This window comes from Bufo gargarizans, chromosome 2 (assembly GCF_014858855.1).
Source record: "Bufo gargarizans isolate SCDJY-AF-19 chromosome 2, ASM1485885v1, whole genome shotgun sequence".
Classification (NCBI taxonomy): domain Eukaryota; kingdom Metazoa; phylum Chordata; class Amphibia; order Anura; family Bufonidae; genus Bufo; species Bufo gargarizans.
In genome coordinates this window covers 1,656,622-1,675,798 of record NC_058081.1, presented here as the reverse complement: position 1 = coordinate 1,675,798, position 19,177 = coordinate 1,656,622, and the positions used below count along the sequence as shown (strand labels likewise).

The following is a 19,177-nucleotide window of genomic DNA, read 5'->3' as shown; positions in this document are numbered from 1 at the left end:
ATAGTAATATTGATTTGCATTGATCATTTTTATGCTTTATGGTTATCAACGCATTCCACCATGTAATGAATAAAGATTGGCAACTGGAATATTTCATTCATCGAGATCTAGGGTGTGGTATTTATTTTTTTGAGCAGTGTACTAGTTTATGGGTGTGCATGTTTACACAGGGAGGTACGGCCGGATCCCATCTACGATTCCAAATTGTGAGCAGGAGGCTGGAAAAACATATGTAGTTGTGAGGCCCAGGAGAGGCTGCAGACTGCGCCCTGTACAGCAGCACGCAACATGTCATGGGCAATGAACTCTAGCTTACTGCAAGAACATGGGCAGAGGAGACCGCTTGGTAATAGCCGGTATCAGTGACAATAGGACCCACGGGTTGTTGACATCTGCAGGCCCAGACATACACACATTCTGCCGGAGATTCCCTGTACTTATTTCTACGCTGAATGTAAAGAAAACCACAGACACTGTTATTCCGGCCAATCCATCATTTTTAATGTAAATGGGTACAAAGTCATGCAAAAAATAAATAAATAAAAAGGATATCTCCCCCCCCTCAAAAAAACCAAAACCCAAATAAACAAAAAAACGAAACAAGTAAAAATACTCAGGACAAAAGCCGGAAAATTCTGACGGAAATCCATTTATCAATTCTCGCATTTTCAAAATGTTTGCATGTGAAGCAGGCAATAAATTTTAGATTTGCAGAAATTTTTTATATTACAATATTTACATTTCATGCAGACCCCCCCCCCCCCCCTCCTCCGGTGGCTGCTCATAAAAATAGGGAATTTTTTTTGTTAATTTTTTTTTTTTATATATAATTTTTCCCGCCCCCTACGATCGTCAGGGGCGCCTTAAAGATTTCAAAATATTTATTTTTCATGTCACCATTGTTTTATTTTTGCCCCCCTCCCCCCCCCCCTATAGATACGACTGTATGATTCGGGTAAGGAAAGTGATTGGACAAACACAATTCAAAAATTAATTTTAAAAAAGGGGTCTAACAATATGAGGTAAACGGAGACGAAATGTAGAACTCTTCATATATTAATATTCCCACATCCATAAAATAGTGAATTCTAAATATATTTTTGTTTTTAATAAAGACATTCAGGTTTGATAAAATCTCTCGAGGGTGGATTCTGCGCAGCCGTGCGTGCTGCGCCCTCGCTGTAGGACACATGGATTTCTGTGCATTCCTACGTTGCCCCGCTGCAGAGGAATTACGGAATCAGAGTTTTTTTTTATTTGACTTCTATTGCCCTGAAATACGGCAGAGAAAAAAAAAGGAAGTCTGAAAAAAAATTAAAAGTTCAAGAAAAAAAAATCCCATCAACTGGAGAACGGACAGAAGAGCTCCCTGGTGACCTCCTAGTCACGCTTTCAGCGGCAGGCCTGTCAAATCCCAGGCTGCTCTCCTGTCATCCAAGATGGCTGCACCATGATACTTCCTGCTGAACTCCTGGTCACATGAGCAGTGCCGGCCAATCCAAGAGCATGGCTGAACAAGTAGGAAGTCTGAGAAATGGTACGGCCCTCCTAGACGACAGGAGGGGTCATCATCTAAGAGTTCTTCTGTTCCTTCTCCAGGGGGTAGCAGTTTTTTGTCTTGAACCAGAGGGCCGCTTTGAGAAAAAAAAACCACTATCTAAAAAGGTAATAGTAAAAAACAATTTTAGAAAGTTAGGAATCGTTAAAAAAAACAGGCAAAAAAACCCCCAAAACACTGGAATAATACGTTACATGTTCTAATTCTCCATGTTATTTCAGCCTTGGTGAAAAGACAAAAAATATTTAGTGTTATCACTGAAAAAACAAGGATCATAAAACAAAAAAATTTTATAAAAAAAATTATAATTCAGCTCAACTTTCCCGATTCCCTTCAGTGTTTTATAGCCAAAGCGGGGAATAAAAAAAATATTAACTAAAATAAAGTGCAGAAGGGAAAATGAAATAATTTGACAGAAAAAGGAAAATAAATTACAAAAACACAAAATGCCAAAACAAGTAAACGGCAAATAGGAGAAAAAAAAATATCCAAGGGCACAGACGTCGCCCGCATCCGCTTCATGCAATTACATGCGAGACCCCGACATCATTCTCACATTTACTTTGTGCGTATACCGGACCCTCCATATAAGTTTCGCCTTTCGTTTTATACTCCCCGGTTCAGCAATGCGAAAAGGTTACGTAAAAAGTGTTAAAACTGCAAAATCTGACTGCAAAGGCTTGGCTCTGAAACGCGTCCCTCGCCGCTGGTCCTTACAGCCGTGGGTAGCGAGAGGACGAACAAAACCCCCTCCAATAATAGTGCAATAGACGCTCCCATGACGGCGACCTCTGCCGGCGACGCCCAGGCGCTTACCGGCTAACGTGGAGGTCCCGTATCTGTGCGCCCTCCCCTCCCGCCGGACCCCAGAGGACTTTATGCCTCCGCTGCTCTCATCTTTCAGGACAATGTAAAACAACGACTAAAAAATAGCTTTATAAAAACACCGACAAAAACGACGGAAAACGGATGAAAAATGTCCTGCAAGAACCGTAAAAAAAGAGACACAAAGACGTAATAACTGCATAATAATAAACCAAAGTGCATGAAATGACACCAGTGAAATAAATAATTCAGCTGCCTGAGTGATGCTCACGTGACCCTCGCCACAAATGTACAGATATATATATGTATGTACACACACAACCCTATATATATATATGTATATATTTATATACGGATATGTACACGCGCACATTACAGCCACATGCAATGGTGCCCGGCCTCCCCCGCACATGTATACACCACACGTGCACATAGGGGGCTCCCGCCAGGGCCATACACTGGGAAGGACGTGCATAAATATATATAAACAGATTTGTACAGGTTAGCCTATGTACATGCGCCTGTGCACACTGCAGAGACACACAGGCGGGGGCGCTGCGCCTCGCGGAGCAGCTCATTAAGAGTTACGAGTGATGCCACACAGGAATATTTACACACACACACATGGGCGGTGCACACTGAGGCTCCGCGTTCCAGGAAGTGCGCCGATCCATCAGGAGCAAGGGGTTAATTGGTCAGCCCCCTCTTCTGTAAACAGTCCAGATCCTGCGCCTGCTTTATCTCCTTCATCCTGTGCAGCGGAAAGAGAAACGAGTGAGGGACCCGTCAGGAGGGGGTGCACAGGTCAGGACTAGTGGTCAGCGAATTTCTTCACGCTTCGTTTGGTGGTAAAAGCAGAATTGCGTTATGGATTCCGTTACCACGGACCGTAACGCAATTCTATGACGGAATGCATAACGGAATGCCTTTAGAGGCATAGAACTGCGTTATGGTCCGTGGTAACCTTATCCATAACGCAATTCTGCTTTTACCACCAAACGAAGCGTGAACGAATGTCATAATATGAAACTCGCTCGTCTCTAGTCATGATCTATATTAGTGGGGTGATCACAGAGCTCATAATACCTTGTAGCGTTACTCCTGACCGCTAGATGGCGACCCTACCTCATAACGTTCCTGACCGCTAGATGGCGACCCTACCTCATAATGTTCCTGACCGCTAGATGGCGACCCTACCTCAATGTTCCTGACCGCTAGATGGCGACCCTACCTCATAATGTTCCTGACCGCTAGATGGCGACCCTACCTCATAATGTTCCTGACCGCTAGATGGCGACCCTACCTCAATGTTCCTGACCGCTAGATGGCGACCCTACCTCAATGTTCCTGACTGCTAGATAGCAACCCTACCTCATAAGGTTCCTGACTGCTAGATGGCGACCCTACCTCATAATGTTCCTGACCGCTAAATGGCGACCCTACCTCATAATGTTCCTGAACACTAGATGGCAACCCTACCTCATAATGTTCCTGACCGCTAGATGGCAACCCCCCTACCTCATAATGTTCCTGACTGCTACATGGCGACCCTACCTCATAAGGTTACTGACTGCTAGATGGCGACCCTACCGCATATGATGTTCCTGAACAGTAGATGGCAACCCTACCTCATAATGTTCCTGACCGCAAGATGGCGACCGTACCTCATAAGGTTCCTGACTGCTAGATGGCGACCCTACCTCATAAGGTTCCTGACTGCTAGATGGCGACCCTACCTCATAAGGTTCCTGACTGCTAGATGGCGACCCTACCTCATAATGTTCCTGACTGCTAGATGGCGACCCTACCTCATAAGGTTCCTGACTGCTAGATGGCGACCCTACCTCATAATGTTCCTGACCGCTAAATGGCAACCCTACCTCATAATGTTCCTGACCGCAAGATGGCAACCCTACCTCATAAGGTTCCTGACTGCTAGATGGCGACCCTACCTCATAAGGTTCCTGACTGCTAGATGGCGACCCTACCTCATAATGTTCCTGACTGCTAGATGGCGACCCTACCTCATAAGGTTCCTGACTGCTAGATGGCGACCGTACCTCATAATGTTCCTGACTGCTAGATGGCGACCCTACCTCATAATGTTCCTGAACACTAGATGGCAACCCTACCTCATAATGTTCCTGACTGCTAGATGGCAACCCCCCTACCTCATAATGTTCCTGACTGCTACATGGCGACCCTACCTCATAAGGTTACTGACTGCTAGATGGCGACCCTACCGCATATGATGTTCCTGAACAGTAGATGGCAACCCTACCTCATAATGTTCCTGACCGCAAGATGGCTACCCTACCTCATAATGTTCCTGACTGCTAGATGGCGACCCTACCTCATAAGGTTCCTGACTGCTAGATGGCGACCGTACCTCATAATGTTCATGACCGCATGACCGCTAGATGGTAAGCTTACCTTGGTGTCCCTGACCACTAAATGGTGACCCTACCACATAATGGTAAACTTGCCTCATGTTCCTGATCACTAGATGGTGAGCAAACCTTATAATGTTCATGACCACTGGATGGCGACTCTACCTCAAAATGTTTATGACCATTAGATGGTAAGCTTACCTCAGTGTCCCTACCACATAATGGTCTTGACCACTAGATGGTAAACTTCCCTCATGTTCCTGATCACTGGATGGTGACCCTACCACACAATGTTCATGACCACTAGATGGTAAGCTTACCTCAGTGTCCCTGACCACTAAATGGCGACCCTACCACATAATGGTTTTGACCACTAGATGGTAAACTTCCCTCATGTTCCTGATCACTGGATGGTGACCCTACCACACAATGTTCTTGACCACTAGACGGTAAGCTGCCCTCAGTGTTCCTAACCACTAGATGGTGACCCTACCTCATAATGCTCCCCACCAATATATTGCCGACCTTTCTTCAGAACGTTCCTGATCACTAGATACCATTCCTAACCACTAGATGCGGACTGTGCCTCGTAGTGTTTCTGACCCACTCTATACCTGTGACGACAACGACGGAGAAAGCGCATGATCTTGCGAGCAGCCTGGTCCTGCTTCTTTGTGAGAAATGACCCCCTAAGAAAGATATGAGAAGTGTCAGTACTGCTGGCACACGCATGTTCTTAGCACATCAGTATACGGCCATGTTTTGGGACTGGCACAGACCATAAGAATACATGGGTCAGGGTTTATATGGGAAATATCAGTGAAGAGTGAGGCACATGCATTTCAGGCCTCAGGTGACACAGTGGACATACAAGGAACCTGTGCTGGACATAATATGGTATTTAGATGTGTCCATCACTCACTTCATGCGATGTTGTATTGCAGGGCCCCGCCGGGCCCCTTCTCTGTAGCTGCGATAACATTGCTGAATCAGCACAGCAGCCCGGCGGCTCTGCTGGAAACGCTTCTGCTCATAATAGCTGCGGAACTTGGACTGGATCAGGATGGCCGCCTGCGTCATCTTCTTGTACAGCGCGTACTAGAAAAATATAGCTGGATTAATCACGGTACAAGAACCAGATGAAGAGAATCCGATGCCACCGTCCGAGCAAATTATCCTCACATCAATAGGACATTACAGCATATAAACTGTCCTATCCACTAGATGGCGACACAACCCCATTATGTTCCTGACCACTAGATGGTAACCAAACCCCATAATGTTCCTGACCACTAGATGCCAACCTTACCCCATAACACTCCTGACCAGTAGATGTCAACCCAACCAGATAATGTTCCCGACTACTACATGGCGACCCATCCTCATAATGTTTCTGACCACTAGATGGCGACACTACCTTATAACATCCATAGATGGCAGCCCTGACTCAGAGTTCCTGACCATTAGAAGGTGACCCTAAGACTAAGAAATAAATGGATTTACCTTTAGAGCAATCCATGTCAGCTTGTAAAAGAAGAAGGATTCGATTAGTGGTGGAATAGCAAATGACCCCCCTAGGGTAACATGGATCATGTGACATGTATGTGACATGTAGGGTCTACTCATAGGAGCTGATGTGCATCAAATATCACGTCAATGGCAGACTTGTTCATCTCCATCAAATGTCAGCATAATACAATGTCCCGCTAACAGTGATTTTCATCAAGTGTCAAGGTGATGCCAAAAACCCAATCAATGATGGAGTCTGCGTTACCGTCCCTATCAAATCTCAAGTTCACTCTAACGCCTTATGCACACTACATATTGGTTTGGTGGCCTGCCAATCGCGGATCCACAAAACACGTATCCCAACTGTCCTATTCTTTTCCACAAAATGGATAAGAATCGGACATATTTTCTTTTTTGCTGGGTCGTGGAACAGACATACTGATGCACATGGTGTGCTGTCCGCATCTTTTGCGGCCCGACTGAAATGAACAGGTCTGCATCCAACCTGGAAAAAAATGCGTAATCAGATGCGGACCGAACATACGGTTGTGTGCATGAGGTCTAACATCCCAATCAATGGTGGAGCCTTCATTATGGTCCCTGTTAAAAATCAAGGTCATGCCAAAATCACAACCAATTTTGGAGACTTCTTTACTGACCCTATTAAGAGTCGAGGTCATACCAAGATCCTAAAAAATGGTGAAGCCTTTTTTACCATCCCTAACAGGTGTCAAGGTCATTCCAACATCCCAATCAACAGTGGAGTCTTCTTTACTGTGCCTATCAAATGTCAGGTTCATGCCAACATCCCAACTAACGGGCGAGTCTTCTTTACTGCCCCTATGAAATGTCACGGTAATGCCAACATCCTAATCAATTGAGTCTTTTTTTACTGTCCCTATCAAGAGTCAAGGTTATGCCAATATCCCAATCAATGGTGGATCCTTTTTTACCTCTCCTATCAAATGTTGAGGTCATGCCAACATCCCAAACAATGGTGGAGTCTTCTCGACTGTTCCCATCAAGAGTCAAGGTCATACCAACACCCCAGTCAATGGTGTCTTCTTTACCTTCCCTATCAAGTGTCAAGGTCATACTAACATCGCAAATAATGGTGGAGTCTTCTTTACTGTCTCTACCAAAAGTCAAGGTCATGCCAACATCCCACTCAATGGTGGAGCCTTCTCTACAGTTATGACTCCAGTATGGAGGTTATAGGCGCTAAACAATTACCTGCTTATATTTCCGATAGCAACGCTGAATGACCGCAGCCGCCAAGTCCTGCTGTTCCTTCAGTCGTCGTCCCTGGATCCAAAACATAGAAACTAGTAAATGGGACACACTGTACAAAGGATCAAAGGCAGAGGAGGAACTGGTCCTAAGCCTACAAATGACATCACGTGAAGATCCTGCAGAGCCAATCACAGGACAAGATGAAGTAAAATCTGCCCCTTTTCTTCGAATAAAAGAGGCAATTCCTGCTTCTAAAGATTTAGAGCTGTAGATGTGGGGTCATGAGATCCTGGCCAGCTCTGAAAGGGCACCTGAAAACAATCTATGGCCCAGCCACAAACACCTATTCTGGAGTCAGGTTCCCTTTAGGAAAATGACTGCTATGAGCTCTATACAGCAGCATGCAAAAGTTTGGGCACCCCTGATCAAAATTACTGTGAAGAGTTGTGAAGCAAGTTGAAGATTAAATTATTTCCAAAAGACATAAAGTTAAGTTACAGATGACACATTCCCTTTATATTTTAAGAAAAAACTGTTTTTATTTTCATCTACTTTATTAAAACAGGGAAAAGGGTCAGAAGCAAAACTCTGGGCCCCCTGCATGTTTAGTACCTAGTAGCTCACCCTTTGGCAGATATCACAGCTTGTAAATGCTTTTTGTAGCAGCAAAGAGTCTTTCAATTCTTGTTTGAGGGGTTTTCCTCCATTCTTCCTTGCAGACGTCTTCCACTTCTGTGAGATTCCTGAGGTCTATCCAGAGGGGACTGTGAGGGCTATGGTAAAACCTTCAGCAGGTCAGGGGACAGCGAGGGCCATGGTGAAACCTTCAGCAGATCAGGGGACTGTGAGGGCCATGGTGAAACCTTCAGCAGATCAGGGGACAGTGAGGGCCATGGTGAAACCTTCAGCAGATCAGGGGACTGTGAGAGCCATGATAAAACCTTCAGCAGATCAGGGACTGTGAGGGCCATGGTAAAACCTTCAGCAGATCAGGGGGCTGTGAAGGCCATGGTAGAACCTTCAGCAGATCAGGGGGCTGTGAAGGCCATGGTAGAACCTTCAGCAGATCAGAGGACTGTGAGAGCCATGGTAAAACCTTCAGCTTGTACCTTTTGAGGTAGTCTATGGTCGATTTTAAGGCGAGTTTAGGATCATTATCCATTTGTAGAAGCCACCAAGTTGGTGTTATGTTTGCTTCCAAAATTTGCTTGAATTTCATTGAATCCATTCTTCCCTCTATCTGTGAAATGTTCCCCGTGCCATTGGCTGCAAAACAACCCCAAAGCAGGATTGATCCACCCCCATCATTAATAGTTGGAGAGGTGTTCTGGGGCTTTTTTTTCTCCAAACAAAACCTATCAGGGTTTGACAACAAAGAACTAGCACACATAGGGATAGTGTAGCCCTAAAACTTCCCAGACCCACTATCCCTGCCTACTTCCACGGTCACCCTATCCGGTGACCCCACAATGGTCGACGGTCCCTATATTCTGTATGTGAGGGAGCAACAAACAAACATGGAAACAAGCAGACAGACACAAAATTCACTATCATCTGAACACTTCAGAGGTCAGCCTTTATACTGAGCAGAAGCAGCTCACACTAGGGATGCCTACACGCTGGACGGAGGCGACGACTGGGACTACAATCTCATTGGCCTTGGGCTCCGAGGGCCGTCCCGCACTCCTGATTCCCCCAGCAACCGGACGCTGCTACCACACAGAGGCAGCATCAGCCGGGGGAACTGTGACAATACCTTTGGTCAATCTGGCCAAAGAGTTGTGTTTTAACCTCATAGGTCCACAGGACTTGTTTCCAAAATTCATCAGGCTTGTTTAGATGTTCTTTTCCAAACTTCTGATGTTGAATTGTGTGGTGAGCATGCAGGAGAGGTTTTCTTCTGATGACTCTTCCATGAAGGCCATATTTGTGCAGGTATCGCTGAACAGTAGAACAATCTACCACAACTGCAGAGTCTGCTAAATCTTCCTAAAGGTATTTTGCAGTCAAGCGGAGATTCTGATTTGCCTTTCTAGCAATCCTGTGATCAGTCTTTTCTTGGTCTTCCAGACTTTATCTTCACCTCCACTGTTCCCATAATCTGCCATTTCTTTACGACATGTTGAACTGAGGAAATGGAAACCTGAAAATGCTTTGCTATCTTCTTATAGCTTTCTCCTGCTTTGTCCTACCCTTTATTGATTCTCAAATTGTACAAAACCAAAATAATACACCGATATTACTTAAAATTTTGTGCCCTTTGGAGAGCATTTCATATTCAACTTACTGAACTGTTCAAAGTAATTCTGACCAGACGTGCCCAAACTTTTGCACGCCACTGTATAATTAAGAGGGATCAGATTTTGACATCCATTTATTACAAGTTCAGCTAATTAGAGGGGGATATACATGACAATGGAGGACTGCAGCACGCTGTGGTGTCTCACCTTGTACTTGCGGAAGGCCGTCTGGATAACGCGAGCCGCCTCGTACAGTTCCCGCTGCTCATGGTCTGAGAGGGTCAGCAGAGCAAACTCACTTTCCATGCGTCCACTACTTGAGGCACTGAGGAACTCTGACCATCGTGCGGCACCAGGGGGATCAAATCTTTCAAAGGAGATCTCACCTAGAGGAGGAGGAGGAGTTGTCGGGGACGGCGGCGCCTCGGATCTGGAAACGATAGAAAGTCTAAGGGCAAAACACAGAAAATGGAGCTGGAAGCAACATATGTGTCTACATGATGTGCATCATACCGTGTCACCTTGACACGTAACCCCTCCATGGATCTTCTATTCACCCGTTTGAAGCGCTGCCCATAACCGCCAATCTCTGATGCCAGGTTACCGCCGTCCTCTCCTGGGTTCATCTGTGCAAAGCGAGCCAAAGCACGAGCTGCACGCATCCCCTCCCTGAGTGCACAAATGTGTGTGTGTGAACCAGACACTACTACACCATGCCCTGTATACACACAGTCCAGACACTGCTACACCATGACCTGTATAGACACAGTCCAGACACTACTACACCATGCCCTGTATACACAAAGTCCAGACACTGCTACACCATGACCTGTATACACACAGTCCAGACACTACTACACCATGCCCTGTATACACAAAGTCCAGACACTGCTACACCATGACCTGTATACACACAGTCCAGACACTGCTACACCATGACCTGTATACACACAGTCCAGACACTGCTACACCATGACCTGTATACACACAGTCCAGACACTGCTACACCATGACCTGTATACACACAGTCCAGACACTACTACACCATGACCTGTATACACACAGTCCAGACACTACTACACCATGACCTGTATACACACAGTCCAGACACTGCTACACCATGACCTGTATACACACAGTCCAGACACTGCTACACCATGACCTGTATACACACAGTCCAGACACTACTACACCATGACCTGTATACACACAGTCCAGACACTACTACACCATGACCTGTATACACACAGTCCAGACACTACTACACCATGACCTGTACACACACAGTCCAGACACTGCTACACCATGACCTGTATACACACAGTCCAGACACTGCTACACCATGACCTGTATACACACAGTCCAGACACTAATACACCATGACCTGTATACACACAGTCCAGACACTACTACACCATGACCCGTATACACACAGTCCAGACACTAATACACCATGACCCGTATACACACAGTCCAGACACTACTACACCATGACCTGTATACACACAGTCCAGACACTACTACACCATGACCTGTATACACAAAGTCCAGACACTGCTACACCATGACCTGTATACACACAGTCCAGACACTACTACACCATGACCTGTATACACACAGTCCAGACACTACTACACCATGACCTGTATACACACAGTCCAGACACTACTACACCATGACCTGTATACACAAAGTCCAGACACTACTACACCATGACCTGTATACACACAGTCCAGACACTACTACACCATGACCTGTATACACACAGTCCAGACACTGCTACACCATGCCCTGTATACACAAAGTCCAGACACTGCTACACCATGACCTGTATACACACAGTCCAGACACTAATACACCATGACCTGTATACACACAGTCCAGACACTACTACACCATGACCTGTATACACACAGTCCAGACACTACTACACCATGACCTGTATACACAAAGTCCAGACACTACTACACCATGACCTGTATAGACACAGTCCAGACACTACTACACCATGACCTGTATACACACACAGTCCAGACACTACTACACCATGACCTGTATACACACAGTCCAGACACTACTACACCATGACCTGTACACACAGTCCAGACACTGCTACACCATGACCCGTATACACACAGTCCAGACACTAATACACCATGACCCGTATACACACAGTCCAGACACTAATACACCATGACCTGTATACACACAGTCCAGACACTACTACACCATGACCTGTATACACACAGTCCAGACACTGCTACACCATGACCTGTATACACACAGTCCAGACACTGCTACACCATGACCTGTATACACACAGTCCAGACACTACTACACCATGACCTGTATACACACAGTCCAGACACTGCTACACCATGACCTGTATACACACAGTCCAGACACTACTACACCATGACCCGTATACACACAGTCCAGACACTACTACACCATGACCTGTATACACACAGTCCAGACACTACTACACCATGACCTGTATACACACAGTCCAGACACTACTACACCATGACCTGTATACACACAGTCCAGACACTACTACACCATGACCTGTATACACACAGTCCAGACACTACTACACCATGACCTGTATACACACAGTCCAGACACTACTACACCATGACCTGTATACACACAGTCCAGACACTACTACACCATGACCTGTATACACACAGTCCAGACACTACTACAACCATGACCTGTATACACACAGTCCAGACACTACTACACCATGACCTGTATACACACAGTCCAGACACTACTACACCATGACCTGTATACACACAGTCCAGACACTACTACACCATGACCTGTATACACACAGTCCAGACACTACTACACCATGACCTGTATACACACAGTCCAGACACTACTACACCATGACCTGTATACACACAGTCCAGACACTACTACACCATGACCTGTATACACACAGTCCAGACACTACTACACCATGACCTGTATACACACAGTCCAGACACTACTACACCATGACCTGTATACACACAGTCCAGACACTACTACACCATGACCTGTATACACACAGTCCAGACACTACTACACCATGACCTGTATACACACAGTCCAGACACTACTACACCATGACCTGTATACACACAGTCCAGACACTACTACACCATGACCTGTATACACACAGTCCAGACACTACTACACCATGACCTGTATACACACAGTCCAGACACTACTACACCATGACCTGTATACACACAGTCCAGACACTGCTACACCATGACCTGTATACACACAGTCCAGACACTACTACACCATGACCTGTACACACAGTCCAGACACTACTACACCATGACCTGTACACACACAGTCCAGACACTGCTACACCATGACCTGTATACACACAGTCCAGACACTACTACACCATGACCTGTATACACACAGTCCAGACACTGCTACACCATGACCTGTATACACACAGTCCAGACACTACTACACCATGACCTGTATACACACAGTCCACACACTACTACACCATGACCTGTATACACACAGTCCAGACACTACTACACCATGACCTGTATACACACAGTCCAGACACTACTACACCATGACCTGTACACACACAGTCCAGACACTACTACACCATGACCTGTATACACACAGTCCAGACACTACTACACCATGACCTGTATACACACAGTCCAGACACTGCTACACCATGACCTGTATACACACAGTCCAGACACTACTACACCATGACCTGTATACACACAGTCCAGACACTACTACACCATGACCTGTATACACACAGTCCAGACACTGCTACACCATGACCTGCATACACACAGTCCAGACACTACTACACCATGACCTGTATACACACAGTCCAGACACTACTACACCATGACCTGTACACACAGTCCAGACACTACTACACCATGACCTGTACACACACAGTCCAGACACTGCTACACCATGACCTGTATACACACACAGTCCAGACACTGCTACACCATGACCTGTATACACACACAGTCCAGACACTGCTACACCATGACCTGCATACACACAGTCCAGACACTACTACACCATGACCTGTATACACACAGTCCAGACACTACTACACCATGACCTGTACACACACAGTCCAGACACTGCTACACCATGACCTGTATACACACACAGTCCAGACACTGCTACACCATGACCTGTATACACACAGTCCAGACACTGCTACACCATGACCTGCATACACACAGTCCAGACACTACTACACCATGACCTGTATACACACAGTCCAGACACTACTACACCATGACCTGTATACACACAGTCCAGACACTACTACACCATGACCTGTATACACACAGTCCAGACACTACTACACCATGACCTGTACACACACAGTCCAGACACTACTACACCATGACCTGTATACACACAGTCCAGACACTACTACACCATGACCTGTACACACAGTCCAGACACTACTACACCATGACCTGTACACACACAGTCCAGACACTGCTACACCATGACCTGTATACACACACAGTCCAGACACTGCTACACCATGACCTGTATACACACACAGTCCAGACACTGCTACACCATGACCTGTACACACACAGTCCAGACTACACCATGACCTGTACACACACAGTTCATATTCCGAGCCTAATCTACTGACCCATGAGGGGGTAACCCAGGCATCTGGTCGGCAGTGTCTAGGTAGCTGGCCAGCCATGCCATGGTCTTGCTGAGATTTCCGGACCTCTCCCTGGGAGCCGCAGAGTCGGATGCGGTGAAGTCGTCCTGCTTGATGCGGTCTGGGGTGGCTTCTATGATCTGTTCTGCGAGGGTAACCATATCAACCTGGGACGAAGCAGAATGAGGGCGACAGAGGAAGGATGTGAGGGAGCGCAAGAGAGAAAAGGGTGCACAGGATACAAAACGGAAAGAACGGAGAGACAGATCTACACTAGAGTGACAAGGAGAGGACTGCAGCCGAGTAAGCGGGGGGACACATTACCTGCAGATAGTCCTGGTTCTCCGTATCCTCCTGATACTCAATGAGATCAGCTTCGTCTACTCCAGGAGAGTCCAGGTAGGAGATGTGTTCTATGGGGTCCTCCAGCTCCCATGAAGCAGCTCCCAGTATCCTAGAATTGGGGGGCGTCTCTACTGGGGCGTCTTGACTGCTCTCTGGGCTGCAGTCAGGTGAGCCGCGTAGGGCAGAACTACTGGAATACGCAGAGGTTACTGAGACAGACCCATCTGATACCTCTGAGGGGGAGGGGAGGCTGCTGAGACCTGTGGAAGGGAAACCGTGGCTTCAGAGCACACTACCTGCTATAATTACACTACAGACAGCCCTGGCCGCTTCCATTACCCGTATCGGCGCTGGTCGACAGAGGAGAGAGCCCTCGACTGAACTCCTGACTTCCCACGAGCGACTGCCAGCTTGACTGCTGCAAATCCGTGAAGTTTCCACGCGCCATGTCCTGCCTCTGCATCTCTTCTAGGGTAGATGCCAGCTTCACATGCCCTCGTGATCGGGCGACTCCCAGAGGAAGTCGCCCCAGGGAGTCCGGTATGGTTAGGGCTCTGCAGTCCCAGCGGAAGAGCAGTGTTGCAGCCTCCGTGTGTCCTAGAGCGCAGGCCCACATCTACAGAAGACCGAGAGAGTAACCGGGTCAGTGCAAAGAAACACAGGAGGACGAGGCGGCAACAAGGTCACGGAAATCACTGGATGGTGACCACCGATGAAGACCTGACCTGTGATCATCCTGATCAGAAAAGTGAGCAGGGGAGGGGGTGATACCGACTCACCAGGGGTGTGCAGGAGAAGTGATCCACGTTCAGAGGGTCGACCTCCAGCTCCACAGCTAAGCTCTGAGAGTGGAGGCTCCTAAGACAAAACCACATGGAATTAAATAACATCCCTCCTCTCAGGAGGTCGATCAGATGTGTCCTCCACCACCAAAGTGCTCGAAAAGCCGCAACTCACCTCCACTGAATCAGGGTCTCAATAAGACGGGCATAGCCCTGAGCCGCGGCCAGGTGGAGCAGGGTCATCCCTCGGAAACTCATCTCGTGTGCCAGAAGGTCTGATGTCACCCAGCAGGTCTGTGACATCATCTTCTCACAGACCGCAACCAGGCGAGCTTCAAAGGAATCGGCCGCCGACACCTAAAAAAAGAAGAGAAATGAGACTCCGCTGAATCCTCACCGCGGGATTAAGGTGCGCACAGAGAAAGGGCCCTCGTGGATCACAGAGAAAAGACAGAGTCTGAGGGATCTAGTGTCATCACAGGGAAGAGACAGAGTCTGGGGGATCTAGTGTTATCACAGGGAACAGACAGCATCTGGTGGATCTAGTGTCATCACAGGGAAGAGACAGAGTCTGGGGGATCTAGTGTTATCACAGGGAACAGACAGCATCTGGTGGATCTAGTGTCATCACAAAGAAGAGACAGAGTCTGGGGGATCTAGTGTCATCACAGGGAAGAGACAGAGTCTGGTGGGTCTAGTGTCATCACAAAGAAGAGACAGAGTCTGGGGGATCTAGTGTCATCACAGGGAAGAGACAGAGTCTGGGGGATCTAGTGTCATCACAGGGAAGAGACAGAGTCTGGGGGGATCTAGTGTTATACAGAGAACAGACAGCATCTGGTGGATCTAGTGTCATCACAGGGAAGAGACAGAGTCTGGTGGGTCTAGTGTCATCACAAAGAAGAGACAGAGTCTGGGGGATCTAGTGTCATCACAGGGAAGAGACAGAGTCTGGGGGATCTAGTGTTATCACAGAGAAGAGACAGCATCTGGTGGATCTAGTGTCATCACAGGGAAGAGACAGAGTCTGGTGGGTCTAGTGTCATCACAAAGAAGAGACAGAGTCTGGGGGATCTAGTGTCATCACAGGGAAGAGACAGAGTCTGGGGGATCTAGTGTCATCACAGGGAAGAGACAGAGTCTGGGGGGATCTAGTGTTATACAGAGAACAGACAGCATCTGGTGGATCTAGTGTCATCACAGGGAAGAGACAGAGTCTGGTGGGTCTAGTGTCATCACAAAGAAGAGACAGAGTCTGGGGGATCTAGTGTTATCACAGGGAAGAGACAGAGTCTGGGGGATCTAGTGGTATCACAGAGAAGAGACAGAGTCTGAGGGATCTAGTGTCATCACAGGGAAGAGACAGAGTCTGAGGGATCTAGTGTCATCACAGGGAAGAGACAGAGTCTGGGGGATCTAGCGTTATCACAGGGAAGAGAGAGTCTGGGGGATCTAGTGTCATCACAGGGAAGAGACAGTCTGGGGGATCTAGTGGTATCACAGAGAAGAGACAGCATCTGGTGGATCTAGTTATATTACACAGAAGAGACAGTCTGTTGGATCTAATGTCATCACAGGGAAGAGACAGCCTAGTGAATCTAGTGTCATCACAGGGAAGAGAGAGTCTGGGGGATCTAGTGTTATACAGAGAACAGACAGTCTGGGGGATCTAGTGTTATACAGAGAACAGACAGCATCTGGTGGATCTAGTGTTATCACAGGGAAGAGACAGAGTCTGGGGGATCTAGTGTTATCACAGTAAAGAGACAGAGTCTGGGGATCTAGTGTTATCACAGTAAAGAGACAGAGTCTGGGGGATCTAGTGTCATCACAGAGAAGAGACAGAGTCTGAGGAATCTAGTGTTATCACAGGGAAGAGACAGAGTCTGGGGGATCTAGTATTATCACAGGGAAGAGACAGAGTCTGTTGGATCTAATGTCATCAGAGGGAAGAGACAAAGTCTGGGGGATCTAGTGTCATCACAGGGAAGAGACAGAGTCTGGTGGAGCTAGTGTCATCACAAAGAAGAGACAGTCTGGTAGATCCAGTGTCATCACAGGGAAGAGACAGTCTGGTGGATCTAGTGTCATCAGAGGGAAGAGACAGTCTGGTGGATCTAGTGTCATCACAGGGAAGAGACAGTCTGGTGGATCTAGTGTCATCACAGGGAAGAGACAGTCTGGTGGATCTAGTGTCATCACAGGGAAGAGACAGTCTGGTGGATCTAGTGTCATCAGAGGGAAGAGACAGTCTGGTGGATCTAGTGATATCTCAGAGAAGAGACAGTCTGGGGGATCTAGTGATGTCTCAGAGAAGAGACAGTCTGGGGGATCTAGTGATGTCTCAGAGAAGAGACAGTCTGGGGGATCTAGTGATGTCTCAGAGAAGAGACAGTCTGGGGGATCTAGTGATGTCTCAGAGAAGAGACAGTCTGGGGGATCTAGTGGGGGTGATGCTCGGGCGGACGGGGTGATTCCATTCTTCCTGGGGGGGGTCCCGGCTGCGCACCCACCACCCTTTGCAGTGAACAGATGCCGCGGAAAATACTGTCTGTAACTTAAGCAGCGAATAATCTCCTTAGTAAATCTCCTGTGACGTCTAATGGAAACTTCACAGACGACACATTCCTCCCCCGACAACCACCCCATAAACAGGGGCTGAAGGGTGAGCGCAGTGTGGACATGGGGGTGTACACAGGAGTATACAGACGTGGACAAAATTGTTGGTACCCTTTGGTCAATGAAAGAAAAAGTCACAATGGTCACAGAAATAACTTTAATCTGACAAAAGTAATAATAAATTAAAATTCTATAAATGTTAACCAATGAAAGTCAGACATTGTTTTTCAACCATGCTTCAACAGAATTATGTAAAAAAATAAACTCATGAAACAGGCATGGACAAAAATGATGGTACCCCTAACTTAATATTTTGTTGCGCAACCTTTTGAGGCAATCACTGCAATCAAACGCTTCCTGTAACTGTCAATGAAACATCTGCACCTCTCAGCAGGTATTTTGGCCCACTCCTCATGAGCAAACTGCTCCAGTTGTGTCCGGTTTGAAGGGTGCCTTTTCCAGACTGCATGTTTCAGCTCCTTCCAAAGATGCTCAATAGGATTGAGGTCAGGGCTCATAGAAGGCCACTTTAGAATAGTCCAATTTTTTCCTCTTAGCCATTCTTGGGTGTTTTTAGCGGTGTGTTTTGGGTCATTGTCCTGTTGCAAGACCCATGACCTGCGACTGAGACCAAGCTTTCTGACACTGGCTAGTACATTTCTCTCTAGAATTCCTTGATAGTCTTGAGATTTCATTGTACCCTGCACAGATTCAAGACACCCTGTGCCAGACGCAGCAAAGCAGCCCCAGAACATAACAGAGCCTCCTCCATGTTTCACAGTAGGGACAGTGTTCTTTTCTTGATATGCTTCATTTTTTCGTCTGTGAACATACAGCTGATGTGCCTTGGCAAAAACTTCGATTTTTGTCTCATCTGTCCACAGGACATTCTCCCAGAAGCTTTGTGGCTTGTCAACATGTAGTTTGGCATATTCCAGTCTTGCTTTTTTATGATTCGTTTTCAACAATGGTGTCCT

The 19,177-nt window shown here is 47.0% G+C and overlaps 1 protein-coding gene across 2 annotated transcripts in view; it reads right to left on the bottom strand.

Moving 5' to 3' along the window:
* Nucleotides 1-485: 485 nt before the first annotated feature.
* Nucleotides 486-19,177, bottom strand: part of CAMTA2 (calmodulin binding transcription activator 2) — a 67,139-nt gene continuing 48,447 nt past the window's right edge. Inside the window, exons 13-23 of one of the 2 annotated variants that reach the window (XM_044278499.1) lie at nucleotides 15,757-15,938; nucleotides 15,579-15,657; nucleotides 15,139-15,415; nucleotides 14,779-15,059; nucleotides 14,437-14,621; nucleotides 10,269-10,424; nucleotides 9,963-10,185; nucleotides 7,516-7,587; nucleotides 5,696-5,871; nucleotides 5,388-5,462; nucleotides 486-3,134 (exon numbers count right to left, since the gene is read on the bottom strand). In XM_044278499.1, coding sequence (XP_044134434.1) covers nucleotides 3,071-3,134; nucleotides 5,388-5,462; nucleotides 5,696-5,871; nucleotides 7,516-7,587; nucleotides 9,963-10,185; nucleotides 10,269-10,424; nucleotides 14,437-14,621; nucleotides 14,779-15,059; nucleotides 15,139-15,415; nucleotides 15,579-15,657; nucleotides 15,757-15,938 — 1,770 coding nt within the window. In that variant the 3' untranslated portion in view covers nucleotides 486-3,070. The remainder of the gene's footprint in view (nucleotides 3,135-5,387; nucleotides 5,463-5,695; nucleotides 5,872-7,515; nucleotides 7,588-9,962; nucleotides 10,186-10,268; nucleotides 10,425-14,436; nucleotides 14,622-14,778; nucleotides 15,060-15,138; nucleotides 15,416-15,578; nucleotides 15,658-15,756; nucleotides 15,939-19,177) is intronic. The other variant, XM_044278500.1, reaches the window with a different exon arrangement.